General features: G+C 65.8%; 5 protein-coding genes across 5 annotated transcripts; 2 read left to right on the top strand and 3 right to left on the bottom strand.

Annotated features, from left to right (window-relative positions):
• Nucleotides 1-28: 28 nt before the first annotated feature.
• FA09DRAFT_330506 (Isocitrate/isopropylmalate dehydrogenase) lies at nucleotides 29-1,490 on the top strand. The gene is made up of 3 exons (XM_025742630.1): nucleotides 29-496; nucleotides 550-1,128; nucleotides 1,184-1,490. Exons 1-3 carry the CDS (start codon nucleotides 74-76, stop codon nucleotides 1,322-1,324), a joined length of 1,143 nt encoding a protein of 380 aa, XP_025597621.1. The 5' UTR covers nucleotides 29-73; the 3' UTR covers nucleotides 1,325-1,490.
• FA09DRAFT_330504 (hypothetical protein) lies at nucleotides 1,331-4,014 on the bottom strand. Its single transcript, XM_025742629.1, has 8 exons — nucleotides 3,678-4,014; nucleotides 3,412-3,516; nucleotides 2,809-3,354; nucleotides 2,718-2,756; nucleotides 2,506-2,667; nucleotides 1,742-2,455; nucleotides 1,602-1,686; nucleotides 1,331-1,552 (listed from the first exon to the last, which is right to left on the bottom strand). The coding sequence occupies exons 1-8, from the start codon at nucleotides 4,002-4,004 to the stop codon at nucleotides 1,380-1,382; spliced, it is 2,151 nt and encodes a 716-aa protein (XP_025597620.1). The 5' UTR covers nucleotides 4,005-4,014; the 3' UTR covers nucleotides 1,331-1,379.
• A 533-nt stretch (nucleotides 4,015-4,547) lies between these two features.
• Nucleotides 4,548-7,327, bottom strand: FA09DRAFT_334541 (glycoside hydrolase; the record flags this gene model as incomplete). Its single annotated transcript, XM_025743737.1, has 11 exons — nucleotides 4,548-4,718; nucleotides 4,790-4,833; nucleotides 4,873-4,949; nucleotides 5,005-5,585; nucleotides 5,640-6,065; nucleotides 6,140-6,177; nucleotides 6,230-6,462; nucleotides 6,534-6,650; nucleotides 6,704-6,948; nucleotides 7,026-7,089; nucleotides 7,149-7,327. 11 exons carry the CDS (start codon nucleotides 7,325-7,327, stop codon nucleotides 4,548-4,550), a joined length of 2,175 nt encoding a protein of 724 aa, XP_025597619.1.
• Nucleotides 7,328-9,465: 2,138 nt separating this feature from the next.
• Nucleotides 9,466-10,944, bottom strand: FA09DRAFT_361163 (hypothetical protein; the record flags this gene model as incomplete). Its single annotated transcript, XM_025745318.1, has 4 exons — nucleotides 10,231-10,944; nucleotides 9,984-10,103; nucleotides 9,874-9,925; nucleotides 9,466-9,638 (listed from the first exon to the last, which is right to left on the bottom strand). Exons 1-4 carry the CDS (start codon nucleotides 10,927-10,929, stop codon nucleotides 9,466-9,468), a joined length of 1,044 nt encoding a protein of 347 aa, XP_025597618.1. The 5' UTR covers nucleotides 10,930-10,944.
• A 1,915-nt stretch (nucleotides 10,945-12,859) lies between these two features.
• Nucleotides 12,860-13,888, top strand: FA09DRAFT_361162 (hypothetical protein; the record flags this gene model as incomplete). Its single annotated transcript, XM_025745317.1, has 1 exon — nucleotides 12,860-13,888. One exon carries the CDS (start codon nucleotides 12,860-12,862, stop codon nucleotides 13,886-13,888), a length of 1,029 nt encoding a protein of 342 aa, XP_025597617.1.
• Between the last annotated feature and the right edge of the window lie 369 nt (nucleotides 13,889-14,257).

Genomic DNA, 14,257 nt, shown 5'->3' with positions numbered 1-14,257 from the left:
GCGCCTGGATCTTCTCGCCGCGGCGGCGCCCGGATCTGATTGCGCTTCCACCACCACTCCTCCCCCCGACATCATGACCAACACCGCAGCTGCCATCGTGCGCAAGGCCGGCTCGGCGATCCGCCTCGGCATGATGCCTGCCGACGGCATCGGGCGCGAGGTGCTGCCGTGTGCGCAGCGCGTGCTGCAGAACACGCCGGGCGCGCCCAAGTTTGAGTTCCTGCAGCTGGCCGCCGGCTTCGAGCACTTCCAGAAGACGGGCAGTGCGCTGCCCGACGAGACGATCCGCGCGCTCAAGGAGGAGTGCGACGGCGCCATGTTTGGCAGCGTCAGCTCGCCCAGCCACAAGGTCGAGGGCTACAGCTCGCCCATTGTGCGCCTGCGCAAGGAGCTCGACCTCTACGCCAACATCCGCCCCGTGATCGGCGTGCGCGGCACCAAGGACGACGAGAAGTGGGTCGACACGGTGATTGTGCGCGAGAACACCGAGTGCCTGGTGAGTGAGACGTGCAGCATGGGCAGCGCAGGCGGCGCTCATGCCTTGCACAGTACGTCAAGTCCGAGACGTCCGAGTCGACGCCCGAGGGCCAGGTGGCTCGTGCCATCCGGCAGATCAGCGAGAAGGCCTCCACGCGCATTGGCCGCAAGGCCTTTGAGGTGGCGCTTGCGCGTCAGTCGATGCGCGAGAAGACGGGCGCCACGACGAGCGGCAACGCCGCCACGGCCAAGGTGACGGTGTGCCACAAGTCCAACGTGCTCTCCGTCACCGACGGCCTCTTCCGCACGTCGGTGCGCGCCGTGTACGAGAAGGACGCACGCTCGGCTGGTGGTCCCGGCCGCTACGCCAACGTGACGATGGACGAGCAGCTCGTCGACAGCATGGTGTACCGCCTGTTCCGCGAGCCGCACGTGTTCGACGTGGTGGTCGCGCCCAACCTGTACGGCGACATCATCTCCGACGGCGCCGCTGCCCTTGTCGGCTCGCTCGGTGTCGTTGCCTCGGTCAACGCCGGCGACACGTTCTTCATGGGCGAGCCGGTGCACGGCTCGGCGCCCGACATTGCCGGCCAGAACAAGGCCAACCCGATTGCCTCGATCCGCTCTGCCGCGCTGCTGCTCGAGTACATGGTGAGTGAGCAGAAAGCAGGTCAGGTGCGGTGGGTTCTGATGCCTCTGTCCGCAGGGCTACCCCGAGCCGGCGCTCAAGATCTACAAGGCCGTCGACGACGTGCTGCGCGAGGGCAAGTACCTCACGCCCGACCTGCACGGCAGCGCCACGACGACGCAGTGCGAGGAGGCCATCCTCAAGGCGCTCGGCGCGTAAAAAGTAGACTCGTCTGCAATGCGACAGATGCTACTGTGGCAGATGCGTGCCATTGTCATGTCCGCCGCAGGCCGTACTGCGCCAGCACGTCGGCCTCCTCGGCGGCGCTGGCGGCTGCTGCGGCGGGGCTGCGGAAGAGGAGATCACTGCCGCCGGCGCTCTTGGGAAAGGCGATGACGTCGCGGATGGACCAGGCGTCGCAGATGATGGCCATGAAGCGATCCATGCCTATGCTGGGTGAGCAGATGGCAAGCATTTGCGGAGCGTGGGGACGTACCGATGGCAAGGCCTGCGTGCGGTGGTGCGCCGCAGCGCAGCGCGTGCAGCAGGTGGCCGAAGCGTCCGACCTCCTCGTCAGTGAGCTGGAGAAAGGGGGATCAGCCGATGTCGCGGCAGTCTCTGCTTGCTCGGCCTCACCCGCAGGACGTTGCGCATGACATGCTCCTGCATGTCCGCGCCGTGTATCCGCACGCTGCCGCCGCCCACCTCCTGGCCATTGAGGACGAGATCGTAGTGCTGTCCTCGGATCTGCGCGAGCTGCTCATCGCTAGCCGGCGCATCGCGCGAGCCCAGCAGCTCCACATCCTCAGCCATCGGCGCAGTGAACGGATGATGCGTGCTGGACCAGCGGCCGCGCGCCAGGTGCGCCTTGTCGTCGTCGGCGCGCGTGAAGAGCGGAAACTCGGTGATCCACACGAAGTGCGGCCGAGGTGAGCGAGCAAAGCCGCCTTCTCGGTGTTCCAGCTCCTGCGCTAGACGCAAGCGCAGGTCGCCGAGCAATGTGCTCCCGCCGTCGGCGCGTGCTGGTCGGCGCGCCACGAACAGGAACGCAGGGGACGCCTCTTTGGCTGGTGCGCGAGGGGCCTCCTCAGTCGCCATATGGGGCGGGATCTCTCGCGTTGCGATAATCGCGGGAGCGGGGCTCTGCTGCTCAAGTAGAGCCGCCATAGTTGCCGAGGTCTCCTCAGCGGAGAGGCGGCCGGCATCGGCGGCTGCGCTGAGAGCCTTGGCCAGCTGCTCGCGCGGCACCTCGTCCGCTGCGATGTGCTGCTCGGCGAGGTACTCGCGCACATGTCTGCTCTTTGTGAGCAGCAGCGCGGAGAGATCCGACGTTGCCTTGAAGACTTCGACCTGCGCAGCGCGTCAACACAGCGTGTGGAGCGATGTAGTGTGTGACTCACCTCGGCCGCGCGCTCCTTGTCGCCCAGCAGCTGCTGTATCGCCTTCTTGTTGAGCTGCCCGTCCGGGCCCGGCGTGTAGTGTAGCACCTCAACGATGCTGCTCGGCGGAGCGCTGCTGCTGGCCGCGCTCGCAGGATACAGCACGTGCGAGATTGGGCAAATCTGCGCCGAGGCGTGAGCGTGGCAGAGGCGACGTCGAGCGTGCAGCTCACCTCGAGGCCGAAGCGCAGGTCTGGCTTGTCCGAGCCGAACTGCGGGCGACGTCAGGCAGAGCGCAAGGCATGCGTCCCCCGCTGTACTCACGCGCGCCATGGCTTCCTGATACGGCATGACGTCGAAGCGCTCCGGCAGCTCCTCGCCGCGGCCCTCGGTCCACATGCGACGCACTACGCCCTCGACGACGTTGCGCACCTCTTCGCCTCCCATGCGCCACTTGTCTGTGACTGTTCGCGGCGCGCCCTGCACGAAGGCCATCTCAATGTCCAGCTGCGTGAACTCAGGCTGGCGGTCCTTGCGGCCGTCTTCGTCACGGAAGCAGCGCGCCAGCTGAAAGTAGCGCTGTGTAGCGCCCGAGGCGATCAGGAGCTGCTTGGGCTGCTGTGGACTCTGCTGCAGCGCGTAGAACGCCGGTGCCTCGTCGGCGCCCACGCGCGTCGGCACGAGGAACTCGCGGGCGCCCTCGGGCGTCGAGCGCAGCAGGACGGGAGTATCCACTTCGGCGAACCCAGCGTCGTGCAAGAAGCAGCGTGCGGCGTGCGTCACGCGGCTGCGCAGCTGCAGGTTGTTTGTGAGCTTTGGCCGGCGCAGGTCGAGGAAGCGGTGCGGCAGCCGCAGCTCCTCGCGTGCTGGCTGGCAAGAGGCGTGAGTAAGGGGCCTTGCATTTGTACGGCAGTCAGCCTGACTCACCAAGCCGCGCTCGAACCCGTAGGACGGTTCGAATGGCAGCTCGCTGGCGGCGTTGAGCAGCGTGTACGACTCGACCTCGACGTCGACTGCGCCGGTGGCCATGTGCTGTGCGTGGGTCAGCGACGGCAGTACTGCCCGGCCCAAGCGCAGAATCATTGCAAGAGCGCTCGCTCCTACCCTTCAACGCCTCGCCTCTGCCTTGATCCTGCCCCTCATCGTCTCGCCCCTGCTCTGCCAGTCCTGACCCCTTCAGCGCTGCGACTCACCTCATTCTCGCGCCCCTCTCCGCGGGCCCGCACCACACCCTCTACGCACAGCACGCTCTGCGCCCTCTCATTCATCAAGTCCTTCTCCTCGATGTTGCCTCTGAGCACGAGCTGCGTGTCTCCGTCTGCATCGCGCAGCACGCGGAACGCCAGGTCCTCGCGCGCCCGCCTCTTTGCCGGCAGCAGCCAGCCGGCGAGCACGACGCGCTGCCCTTCATGCGAGGCACGCAGGGCGCCGCACGAGTGCGTCGGCGCCGCGAAGGTCGAGACGCAGCGCCGTGCGGCTGCAGCGCGCAATGGCGCGAGACGCAGCAGGCGCAGCGGCATTGCTTGAGGGTGTGGAGGTGGGAGGCAAGCGGCGAGAGGGCAGGCCAGCTTGAGGAAGTGTGCAGCGCGGAACTCGGGCAGCGCGAGCCTTTGGCGCTCGCCCGAGTGCCGGCAGCGACATCTTCCCGCTCTGGCGAGCATCGAGCCACCGTCTTCTCTTCATCCATCGAGAGCAAGCAGACGATCACGCAGAGCAGCACGGCGAAGGCAGTAGCATTTCAGGACGTAGCACAGAGCAAGCGAGCCGCGGACGGCTGCCGCTCAGGTGCAGTGTTCCGACGGCGGGACCATCCGAGGACTGGGTCGGGGCCGAGACGGGACGAGACGGGGCACAGGGACGGGATTCGCAGTCGAGGCGGCGCGGTACGTCTGGAGAGACGTGCCAGGCCGGAAAGCGACGGGCCGAGTCGGAACGAGGCGGGTCGAGACGGGAAGAGGGTCGGGAAGGGAAATGTCGGGTGCGGCGATGCGCTGGCCGGACGGCGTCGCGCTGCGGTCGAGAGCCAGCTCGAGACCTCGCTCATCGAGCCTGTCGCGCAGCTCTCAGAACGAGAAGCTCGCGGCGACGGGCGCATTGTCGCTGCTGCCGCCGACGCCGAAGTGGTAGTCGCCGGAGAGGAGCATCCAATTCTGGTTATCGGTGCTCCAGACGCTGAGGTCCTTGCGGCGCAGCGGGAACGTGACCGTCTGCGTCTCGCCGGGCTGCAGCAGGACCTTCTCGAAGCCGCGCACTTCTCGTTGGTCTTCTGGATCGACGTGGTGTCGGGCGCGTAGGAATCGGCCACAGTGACGCCGCTGATCTCGAAAGTCGTGTCTTGCGGAGCGTCAGCTCGGCGCATGTGTGTGGCCCTGGAGAGGCGGGACTCACAAGACAGACCGTGGCCGAAGGCGTAGCGAGGAGTTGCGTTCTTGTACTCGAACCAGTGCCAGTCGCCGCCGAGCGTTCTAAGGGAGGAAGCAAGGTGAGCATTGCGCTGCCTGTGCGCTACGGCTCACTCACCCCTCGTCGAAGTTGGCGACCGGAGCGATGTCAGGCACGCGCGCGATCGAGTTGGGCAGGTACTGGTCGAGGCTGCGACCCCAAGTGAACGGAAGCTTGCCGCTCGGTGATTTGTCGCCGAAGAGAATGGCTGGGAGGGCGCCAGCGCCTTCTTGGCCGGGAAAACCCGCATAGAGGACGGCCGTGACGTTCTCGTGCTTGATCCAGTCCTCAACGAGAACGACGCCGCCCGAGTTGATCACCACGATCGTGTTGTTGCACTCACTCGCAGCCGCCTTGACAAGTCGGTCGCCTCCACCGAAGAGCGTGATGTTCGGCCTGTCATTGCCCTCCGTAGACCAGGCGTTGACGAAGACGAGGGCCGCTTCCGAAGCACGCGCCTGCATGCGGAAGTTGCTGAGGTTCATGTAGCCGTCCGAAGCGTCCAAGTTGATGTCGAAGGCTCCACGGCGAGCTTCGTGCTGCATCACGGCTGCACCGGAGAGGATGTAGCTGGGAATGCCCCACCCGGAGCCTCCTCCCATGGTGAGCGTGCCATTCTTCGAGTACTCCGAGCACGAGCCGCCGCCTTGGCCGCAAGACTAGACGACAAGGAGGTCAGTCGAGCTCTGGAATGCCAGAGTGAAAACACTCACGGTCCATCCAGTGGGCTTGTCGAACGCGCCTTCGCCGAGCAGGGCGAGGCTTCGAAGGACATGACGCGGCTTGAGCGGCAGACCGAGGCCGGCGGAGCGGTTGTTGTGTAGGAGCACCACCGCCTCTTCGCCGATCTCACGGATGAGGTCGGCCGTTTCGGGCTTGCGCACGCTCGGGTAAAGCGATCGAGTGGTGTCGCGCACGTCGAAAGAGACTTCGGGCCACTGCTGGTCCCCTTGGAGCTCGAGGATGGGGGCGAGAGTGCGAATCGCCGCGTCATGGATGCGCCACTCGGGGACTCTGCCCGCTTTGATGTCGGCGAGGAGGCTAGCCCCCCCGAAGTTCCCGAACAGGCCACCATACGAGTTGCCCGGCATGGAAATGTCCATGCCTCCGTTGTACGCGTCGTTCGAGTGAGTTCCGCCCTGCCAAGTTGCTGTCAGCAGGGGCCATGCGGGCTTGACGAAACGCTCTCCCTTTCTCCCTTCGCCGCACTAACCCAGTCGCTCATCACCGAGCCGTGGAAGTTGAGCATGTCTGGGAGCGCTGGTGTGAGCTATGTTCCCTTGCAATCAGACGCCGGACCGACCCTTCAAGATGTAGTTCTGACTCAAAGCATCGGCAGACGCCTGCGTCCCGTTGAGACGGTTGTAGCTGGACATGATGAAAGCCGTGCCAGCGCGAACAGCCTCGGCGAAGGAGAGTGCGTAGAGTTCGTGCGTGGTGCGGTCGTCGAGACGCGAATCCACACTCTGCCCGATCGGCGCCTTCGTGAAGTCGTTATCCTCACTCCTATTAAAGGGGCGACGACGAGTCTCCTGCCTGCGCGAGAGAGGGAATCAGTTCTGGTGTGCGAGGGAGAAAGGGAAGAGTCGGGCAGGAAGAATACACACTCGTTACCTAGCCAATGCTTGGCTGTGCAGGCCAGACCATTGGCCTGCATGTCGCGCACAGTGATGAAGCTTGCGATGCTCGAGAGGTAGGAGTCGGCAGACCAGTTTTCCCAGTCCCTTCCCTGCGTGTCAGCAAGATGAGCTGGACGGGCTGAGCGAGCGGTACATACCTGCCTCCGAGTGGTGAACGGCCGAGCGGAGAGCCCGTGACGGGGCTCAAGGCAATGTTGACGCCACGATCCTTGAACTCCTGAGCCATGGCCTTGGCACGGGCGCTGATGAGACGGCGAGACCATGTAGCACCGGCTGTGATGGCGGCCGGGAACTGGCTCACGCCACGACTGGGGCGAACCGAGCTTGGGCCGTCTGCCATGCACAAAGGCTTTACGCCGAGGCGTGGAACTTCACCAGTGTACTTGACGGGAGGTTTGGGTGTCAGTCAAGAAGCGGGTAGTGAAGAATGGGTAATGAGCAGAGGGGATGGACACGCACGCCAACACAAAAGCCCGTGTATCCAGATGTGACGTTCACTTTCTCCTCGATGGTCATCTGCTCGCTGCATGGGTCGAGCTTCAGTTGATGTCAGGCCTATGCTGGCGGTCGGTCACAACTTACACCAGCTCGCGGGCCTTGGCGAAGCCGCGTGTCCATACGCCACCGGTGGAGTTGGGTGCAAGGATATCACCACCGAGGTGGCCACCACGCTCGAGGAGCAGCGCAGAAGGCTCATCGAGCGGCGCAGAGAGCGCACCCAGCGTCGCCGCTAGAGCGAGGAAGGGGAGGAAGAGGCGCATCGCGAAATGCGCTGGAGATGAGAGATGTAGATGATCGGATGGGTAAGGGACGGTGGAAGGGAGAGAGGGAAGGAAGAGGATGGGGTAGAAGAGCTTGAAGCTGAGCGATGCCCTGCTTATGTAGCCAACAGGACCATGGCTAGCTCTTCTTGGGGGAGCGCCCGCGCGTCCGTCTGGGGGGCGCTGCCGGCGCTGCGAGCATCCTCGTTGCTCGAAGGCCGAGGCGGCACTGCGCCAGTCGATGCAGCCGAGCTGTGTGAGCTGCGGCACTGCACCACTGTGCCGAGTGCCAGCTCAGGGCGGCGGGAAGAAAGGCGAGCGCAGCCGTGGCTCGGATGCGCTGGCCCGAGCGCGGCCGCTGCACTCTTCCTGCGCGCGGCACGCGCCCAGGGGGCCCCTTGAGGCTCGGCGAGCGGACATGCCCCTCTCTTGCGCGACGCTTCGGCATGCTTCTCTGAGGCAAACTGCGGCACTGCACACAGAGGAATGCTGCCTAGAGGTGCTGCATCATGCCATTCTGCCGCCTCGGGGCCCCGCCGCCACAGGGGCACGGTCGTTGTCCGTGTGGGGCCGCGGGCCTTGTCCGCGTCGTCGAGGCACCAACTTTCGGCACAACCGCGTCATACAAGTGGTAATTTGGTCCAAATCAGTGCCCTGGGGACCGCTTTGGGGTGCGTGGCGCCTCTCTGCTGCTGAAGGATAGTCCGCTGACTTGCTGCGGCATCTTGCAGTGCAAGCAAGTCATTGGCAGCTGGCAAAGACAGGCATCTGTGCTTGCATGTGTCCAGTCCCCTCCTTTTTGACTGCTTTGTTGCTTTGTGTCCCCTTCTTTTGCTGACTTGTTCAGCGGTGTCTAGCTGCAGCTGTCCAGATCCTACACGGCCGCATTTAGATCTGAGGACCTCCTGAGGACTCGGCAATCTTGAACCTCTGTCGTAGAGTTCCGCCCGTGGCTTGAGTGTGCACTTTGAGCGGAGCGGAGCCGACGTGCAAGGCCCTTGAGTGCCTCTTCGGCTAACGAGTAGAGGGGCAGTCGCTGGGTGCTGCATGCGCAGGAGGCAGCGACGCTGCGTTTGGGACCGGACGAAGAGCGAACACCGTAGAGACGCGAAGCCATCCCTCCCGTGCACAGCTCTGAAGCTCGTCTGAGAGCTGTGGTGCTGTGGAACCAGATCTCTTGAGGTGGAGCCTTCGCAGACGCAGGGATGTGGAAGTCGAGACTGAACGTGCTGCGCTGCGCTTGAGAACTTATTGGTGCTGCAGCTAGCACTTGGTAGCCGAGGCAATCAGGATGCAGGGGGTGCCAGCGGTGACCGACGGGCACCCATGCCCAAGGGGCCTCCCTCCCACCACCGCATAGCTCTGGTGCTGCAGCATGCCCGAGCAAAGGCCGAAACGCTCTGTGTCAGCCCCACACGCGGATCAGCCACAGCCCCTCTTGACTCAGCACACCTCCTCCTTTCGCCCTGCCGAGGAGCGCTTGGCGAGCACGATCGGTGCTTCTTCGGTCTTGAGCCTGCTCATGACACTGCGCTCCGGCACCGGTGCTGCATCTGCTGCGCGACGTGCGGGCTTCGCTCGCTCGTGCCTACCTCGAGCGATCGCCAGTGACGTACGAGGCGCCCACACCGACCTCCTGAGCCTTGCGCTGAGCGGTGAGCTGCGAGCAAAGTGTGCTTGATTGAGCCAGGCGCAGGCGCACAGGATGTAGACGTCTTGCTGGCCGGACCACCTCTCGCGCGACAGAGAGCGCCGGAAGTCAAGGACTCTGCCGTGCCCTGCCCGACGGATGTCTCGGCTTGGAACTGCGCCCTCTCCTTTGAGCCAGAGCTTCGCTCGTCGCAAGTCGAGTCCTGACGCCGGTGCCGCCTCGTCGCGCGCACGTTCGCCATTCATCGAGGGCGAACAGACCTCTCTGTGCTCGAGCACGCGAAGGCGCGCGCCAGGCGAGGCATAGAGAGAGAGGGAGAGATGCAGCATTGCATACACGGACGAAGAGAGATAGATAGGAAGGGTCGAAGGTGACGCCGAGAGTACAAGAGGGGGCAACAGGGCAAGAGAAGGGCCCGACGAGCCGGCCCACAGGTGTCGCGAGGAGACTGAAGAGAGCAGAAGAGCGCCGGACCGACCCGCGGCGCTCAGCGAGGCCCATAGCCCGAGCTGCGCACGCCTCCTGTGCCAGTGCCCGTCGTGCCGGTGCCAGACGCAGCCGTGCGAGTGCCCGTGCCTCGCGTGGGAGCGCCTGCGCTCGCGCCACGAGCACGCGCGATACCGCTGGGCCGGGAGATAGCCGGAGCCGGAGCCGGCGCCGCTGAGTCCAGTGTCAATCGCTGCCGCTCGCATCACAGCGGACCACTCACCTCCTCTCCCGCGTCCCGCAGTCGCAGCGCCTCTCGGCACCGTCCGTCCTCTGGCCGCAGGCACGCCTCTGCCCCTCCCCCGCGTCGCAGTAGCGCTAGCCGCCGAGCGCGTCGCCGCTTCCGCGCGTGCTCTCGCAATCGCCGCTTCGCGCGCTGCGCTTTCGGCTTCGGCAGCTGCGCGCAGACGCGCAGTCTCGCGTGCGGCCAGCTCGAGGGAGAGGGCGTGCGCTGCTGCGTCCTGCGAAGCGAACGAGATCAGCGAGGGAAGGAACAGATGAGTGGCGCGTGCGACGTACCTCGGTAGCGCCGTGCCAGTCTGCATCGAGAAGCAGCCGCTGTGTACGGTCGGCTTGGCGCAGCAGATCGATGTACATGTCGAGCAGCGCGTCGGTCTGGGCGATGCGCGTCGAGAACGTCTGAGGGGAGGGAAGAGAGGGGGGGGGGTGTCTGAGCTGCTGCGATAACGGTGTGGAGGCACGCAGCCCCTGCCGTGCTTCGCCCTGCTTCGTCTTGCCCCGCCTGCCGCCGTGGTCGTGCACTCACCTCGACCTGCTCCCGGCTCTCGAGCAGCATCCTCTCGTACGCCTCAAACGTCTCGTTCATCCTCCTCAGCTCCGCCAGCTGAGCCGCCCTCGCCTCTGCGCTCTCGGCGCGCGATGAGGGCGTGGGCTCTTCCGCCGTGGACGCGCTCATTGCCGGCGGCGGCGCAGAGGCAGCGTGCAGGTACGAGTCATCTGCGTCGTCGTGCGCTTCCGGCGCGAAGGACTCGTCTGCGGCCGCGGCGCTCGAGTCGGCGGCGTAGAGCGATGCCTTCTGGAAGAGCGAGTAGCGGGCGCGCGGCCGGGCGCCGGCGCCGGCGACGGGCGGGGCACTGCGGCGCGACGCCTCCTCTTCGAGCGCGCTCGAGTCGGCGATGCCCTCGAGCAGGCGCATCTTGGCCTTGCTGGCTGCTGCAGTAGGCGGGCCCAGGGGACCCCACGAGGGACGGGGCGCACGACGCGGCACGGCCGTGGGTGCCTTTGTGGTGCGCGCCACGGGCGCAGCCGGCGACGAAGGCTCGGCGACGCGCAGGGCGGCAAAGTCGACGAGCCCCGAGTCGTCGCCGACGTCGGCCTCGGCCAGGCCGCGCAGCGAGAAGCGCGCATCGAGCGTGGGGCTCTCCATGGCGGCGGCGGCGGCGCGGCGAGAGGCACTGCTACTGCTGCTGCTGCTGCTGCCCTTGGGAGGCGTGCGTGGCGGCATGAGGTATGAGGTGATGGTGGAGCGGAAGCAAGGGCCGGCATGTGCACGGCGCGCGTGTGTTGCTCTCGGTGACGCGACGCGCCTGCTCCCACGCCTCAATGGGGCATGCGCGCGGGCAGGGGGCCGCTCCTGCTGCGTGCTCCTCCTCGACATGAACCGCGTGCTCGACTTGCTGCTTCGCATTATCATCCCCGCTGGGGGGATGTGCTGACAACGCTTGTAATGCGCTGTTACATGTGTGTGGTGTGTGGTGGCGGGGGGCAGAGGCAAAGGAGCGTGTGAAGTGAGATTGGGGGTGGAGTGAAGCAGGGTGCGACGTGCGCGGACGGCGAGCTGAGGCAGGGCGGTGCGTGGCAGTGGACAGAGCGTAGGTGCCAGCGGCTGGGCGTGGGAGAGAGGAGAAGGGGGCCGGGGGCAGGCGTCAGTCAAGTGCAGCGCATGCGCAGTTGCGGCCGTGCTCACAACAGGCGCCACCCGAGCAGCGACGACGACGGCGGCGACGACGACGGCGGCGACGACGGCCTCCAGGCGCTGGAGCGAGGAGGCTGAGGTGCAGGCGTCAGTTCAGTGCAGCTCGGGCGGGCGCTGTGTTGCCTCTGCTCACCCCGCACGACACGGCCAAGGCGGAGCGCCGCAGGGGAGCGGGAGAGGGTGGTGGCGGGAGGCAGGGGGCAGCGCCGGGGGCGCAGCCTTTATACGGTGCGCAGCATGCTGCTTCGGGAACACAGCTCGGGCAGAGGCAACGCCATGCGCTCGCCGCACGGAGAAGCGCTGCTCGCCGCAGCTCGACACGCATGCCAGGATGCGGCACAGGCCGTCCGCTGAGCGGCGGCGTCAGCACCTCGAGTGCCCTTCCGCCTGTGCCCAAGACGCAGCGCAGCCTCGATCTCGCCTAGGGCTCGCTCTTCCCTCCTGACGTTCATCCTCTCTCTCGCTTCTCTCTCTAAGCCTGTCCTGTCACGCTCTCCTTCTCGATCGACGGCACGCAAAGCCCTCGTGCCCTGCGCTGCGCCCTCGCTGCCAGTGCTCCTTGCGCCGCGTGCTTGCCGTCGCCTGGCGCGCCGCAGCTGTCTTCAGCCGCTTAAAGCACCGCCAGGCTAGACTCAACTCTGTCCTTCTTCTTCACCCGACCTCTCACCGCGCCCCGCGCCTTTCGCTCTGCGCATCGGCTCGACGCAAGTCCGGCGGCGTCGCAGCCTCCAGCTCGGCTCGTCCGCCCACTCGCTGCGCCCTGCCGCGCCGCAGCGCTGCCAGTCGCTCTCTGCGCTGCACCGCCAGCGCACTCTCTCTCGTCTCTCTCCCTTTCTCTTCCTCTCCCGCCTCGTCGTCGGGCTCCTGCCATCGACGCTGATGCCGAAGCGGCGATGGGTGTTGGAGGAGCTCTCCTACGACTCGGGCCCAGCTGCTGCGCGGCCGATAGATGCGCAGGGCGCATCCCCGCTGTCGAGCGCTAGCTCGTGCGCTGCCGACGGCGAGACGGTTGGAAGCGCGAGCGCTGCGGCTGAGACGAAAGCTCGCGACCAGAAAAGCGCAGCACAGGAGAGCACGGCGGTGAGCGCAGCATCGCCTCACGTGAGCGCCAGCCGCGAAGCTGACTGCGACTGCTCCTTTCAGTCCGCCAGCTCTGCACCCGTGTCCGCGCCCAGGGCACCTCGCCACGTCATCACCGTGGAACAGCTGGTGCAGGTGCACGAAGCCAACGGACGGAAGGTGAGAGAACGCCACTTCACACGAGACTGTTTGAGCGGACATGCCGAACTTTACGAGGAGCCTTTCACTGGAGGCTTCGGCCGTTCAAGCGCCGTCCGGATCATTCTAATGCGATACAGAGACGGACGTGCGGTGAGTGTGGTCCGCGGCGCCAAGGCTTCAGGTCTAACCGTCCAAGAATGCTCAGAGTCACTGGCTGCGCGGTGCCGGAGAATTGTCCATGCAGGAGAATGATCTGCACGAGAACACTTGGCTGAACGTGCCCGCCTTGCACTCGCTGGACAACGTGGTCATCCTCGACGATCACTGGGCGAGGGCGGCGAAGGAGCACCGTTGCCTCTTCTTCATGCCGCTTCATCTTCCGGTGTGGATCGAACGGCTGGAGCGTGCGCTCGCGGCGGAAGAGAGTAGCGGCAAGACAGGCGACTGGTACTGGCTGCCTCGCGAAGCACTGGCCCTCAACGGAACGCGGAGCGCCTGGGCGACCCGTGGATCGGCCCTGTCGCTCTACGAGTATCAACCGGTCGTCGTGCCTCATCTTCACGACAGCAACAAGTATAGATGCTACGGGCTCGAGACCATCCGCGAAGCATGCCAGCAGCTAAGGACAGTTTTCGACGAGAACGCTCCCACGCGGGGTGTCCACAAGCTGAGCGGCGGTGGCGTGCCCCTGCAGTACGAGCCGCCACTACCGGTCATGCATCTCGCCCTTTCGCCCATCGAGACCGCCGCAGTCCTCGCCGAGCGGCTCGACGAGTGGAGGCGTCAGAAAAGACTTCTTGAGGACTGGGCGCGTGACGTCGAAGAGGCGAAGGAGTGGGGCCATGATGCGCCGCCGGAGCCTCGCGTGGACGCCGAGACGCTCGAGTGGCGCGAGCACGCACTATACTTTCTCTCGCTCGCGGGCACACAGTCCACGACGGCGTGGCGCGAGCTGGAGCGTCCTGCCGGTCTGCGTTCGCCGCCGCCTCTGCCCGCCGGCGACGTGGTCATCACTGCGCGTCGCCGCATCTACACGCCGCCGCATCTCCACGCTCGCTCGGACTCGCAAGACTCGCAGGCGACCGTCACCGACGAGCTCACGGCTGTCCTGGCCGGTGCCAGTGCCACCACGAGCACGGCCTCCTCGTCGCGTGACACCACAGGTCTCTCGTTTCAGAACCTCTCGCTCGCCGCGCTCACGGCCGAAGAGCGTTTCGAGCTTGGCTCAGCTGCCCGTCGCGCGGGGCAGCAGAACGACGGAGCGTGATCGGCCGGTCTGACCAAGTTCAAGTCCCGCCATCTTCTCGACCTCTCTCCTCGACCTCGAGACTCGCGACTCTTTCGGCCTCTCCTCCCTCTGCAGTCCTGCCCTCGTCTTAGCTTCTCACTCCCTCGACATCGCTTCTCGCTGGCAGTCGTCTCGTTCTCAAAGAGCCTCTTCCCGCCTCGCTTTCCCGGCCCGTCACGACTGTGCGCCTCGCGTAGGAGCCATCCTCGGCCGGAGCTTTCAGCTGGATCCTTCCGCCGAAGACCTCGCTCAAGTCTCGCTCGCCGACCTTGTACCACTGCCTTCTCTACATCCGCGTCTCCTCGGCATCTAATTCGCCCTCAAGGTCCTCTCGTCCGCATCTCGACA

The sequence above is a fragment of the Tilletiopsis washingtonensis genome, assembly GCF_003144115.1.
Source record: "Tilletiopsis washingtonensis strain MCA 4186 unplaced genomic scaffold FA09scaffold_13, whole genome shotgun sequence".
Classification (NCBI taxonomy): Eukaryota; Fungi; Basidiomycota; class Exobasidiomycetes; order Entylomatales; genus Tilletiopsis; species Tilletiopsis washingtonensis.
This window is presented reverse-complemented; position numbering and strand designations above follow the sequence as displayed.

Excerpts from the sequence above, each read along its gene's own strand:
- FA09DRAFT_330504 (XM_025742629.1), bottom strand. The coding sequence starts at position 4,004 with ATGCCGCTGCGCCTGCTGCGTCTCGCGCCATTGCGCGCTGCAGCCGCA. Across the intron at positions 3,517-3,677 it reads GAGAGGGGCGCGAGAATGAG|CACATGGCCACCGGCGCAGT; the intron begins GTGAGTCGCAGC and ends ACCCACGCACAG. Across the intron at positions 2,456-2,505 it reads ACAAGGAGCGCGCGGCCGAG|GTCGAAGTCTTCAAGGCAAC; the intron begins GTGAGTCACACA and ends CGCGCTGCGCAG.
- FA09DRAFT_330506 (XM_025742630.1), top strand. The coding sequence starts at position 74 with ATGACCAACACCGCAGCTGCCATCGTGCGCAAGGCCGGCTCGGCGATC. Across the intron at positions 497-549 it reads GCGAGAACACCGAGTGCCTG|TACGTCAAGTCCGAGACGTC; the intron begins GTGAGTGAGACG and ends TGCCTTGCACAG. Across the intron at positions 1,129-1,183 it reads CGCTGCTGCTCGAGTACATG|GGCTACCCCGAGCCGGCGCT; the intron begins GTGAGTGAGCAG and ends CTCTGTCCGCAG.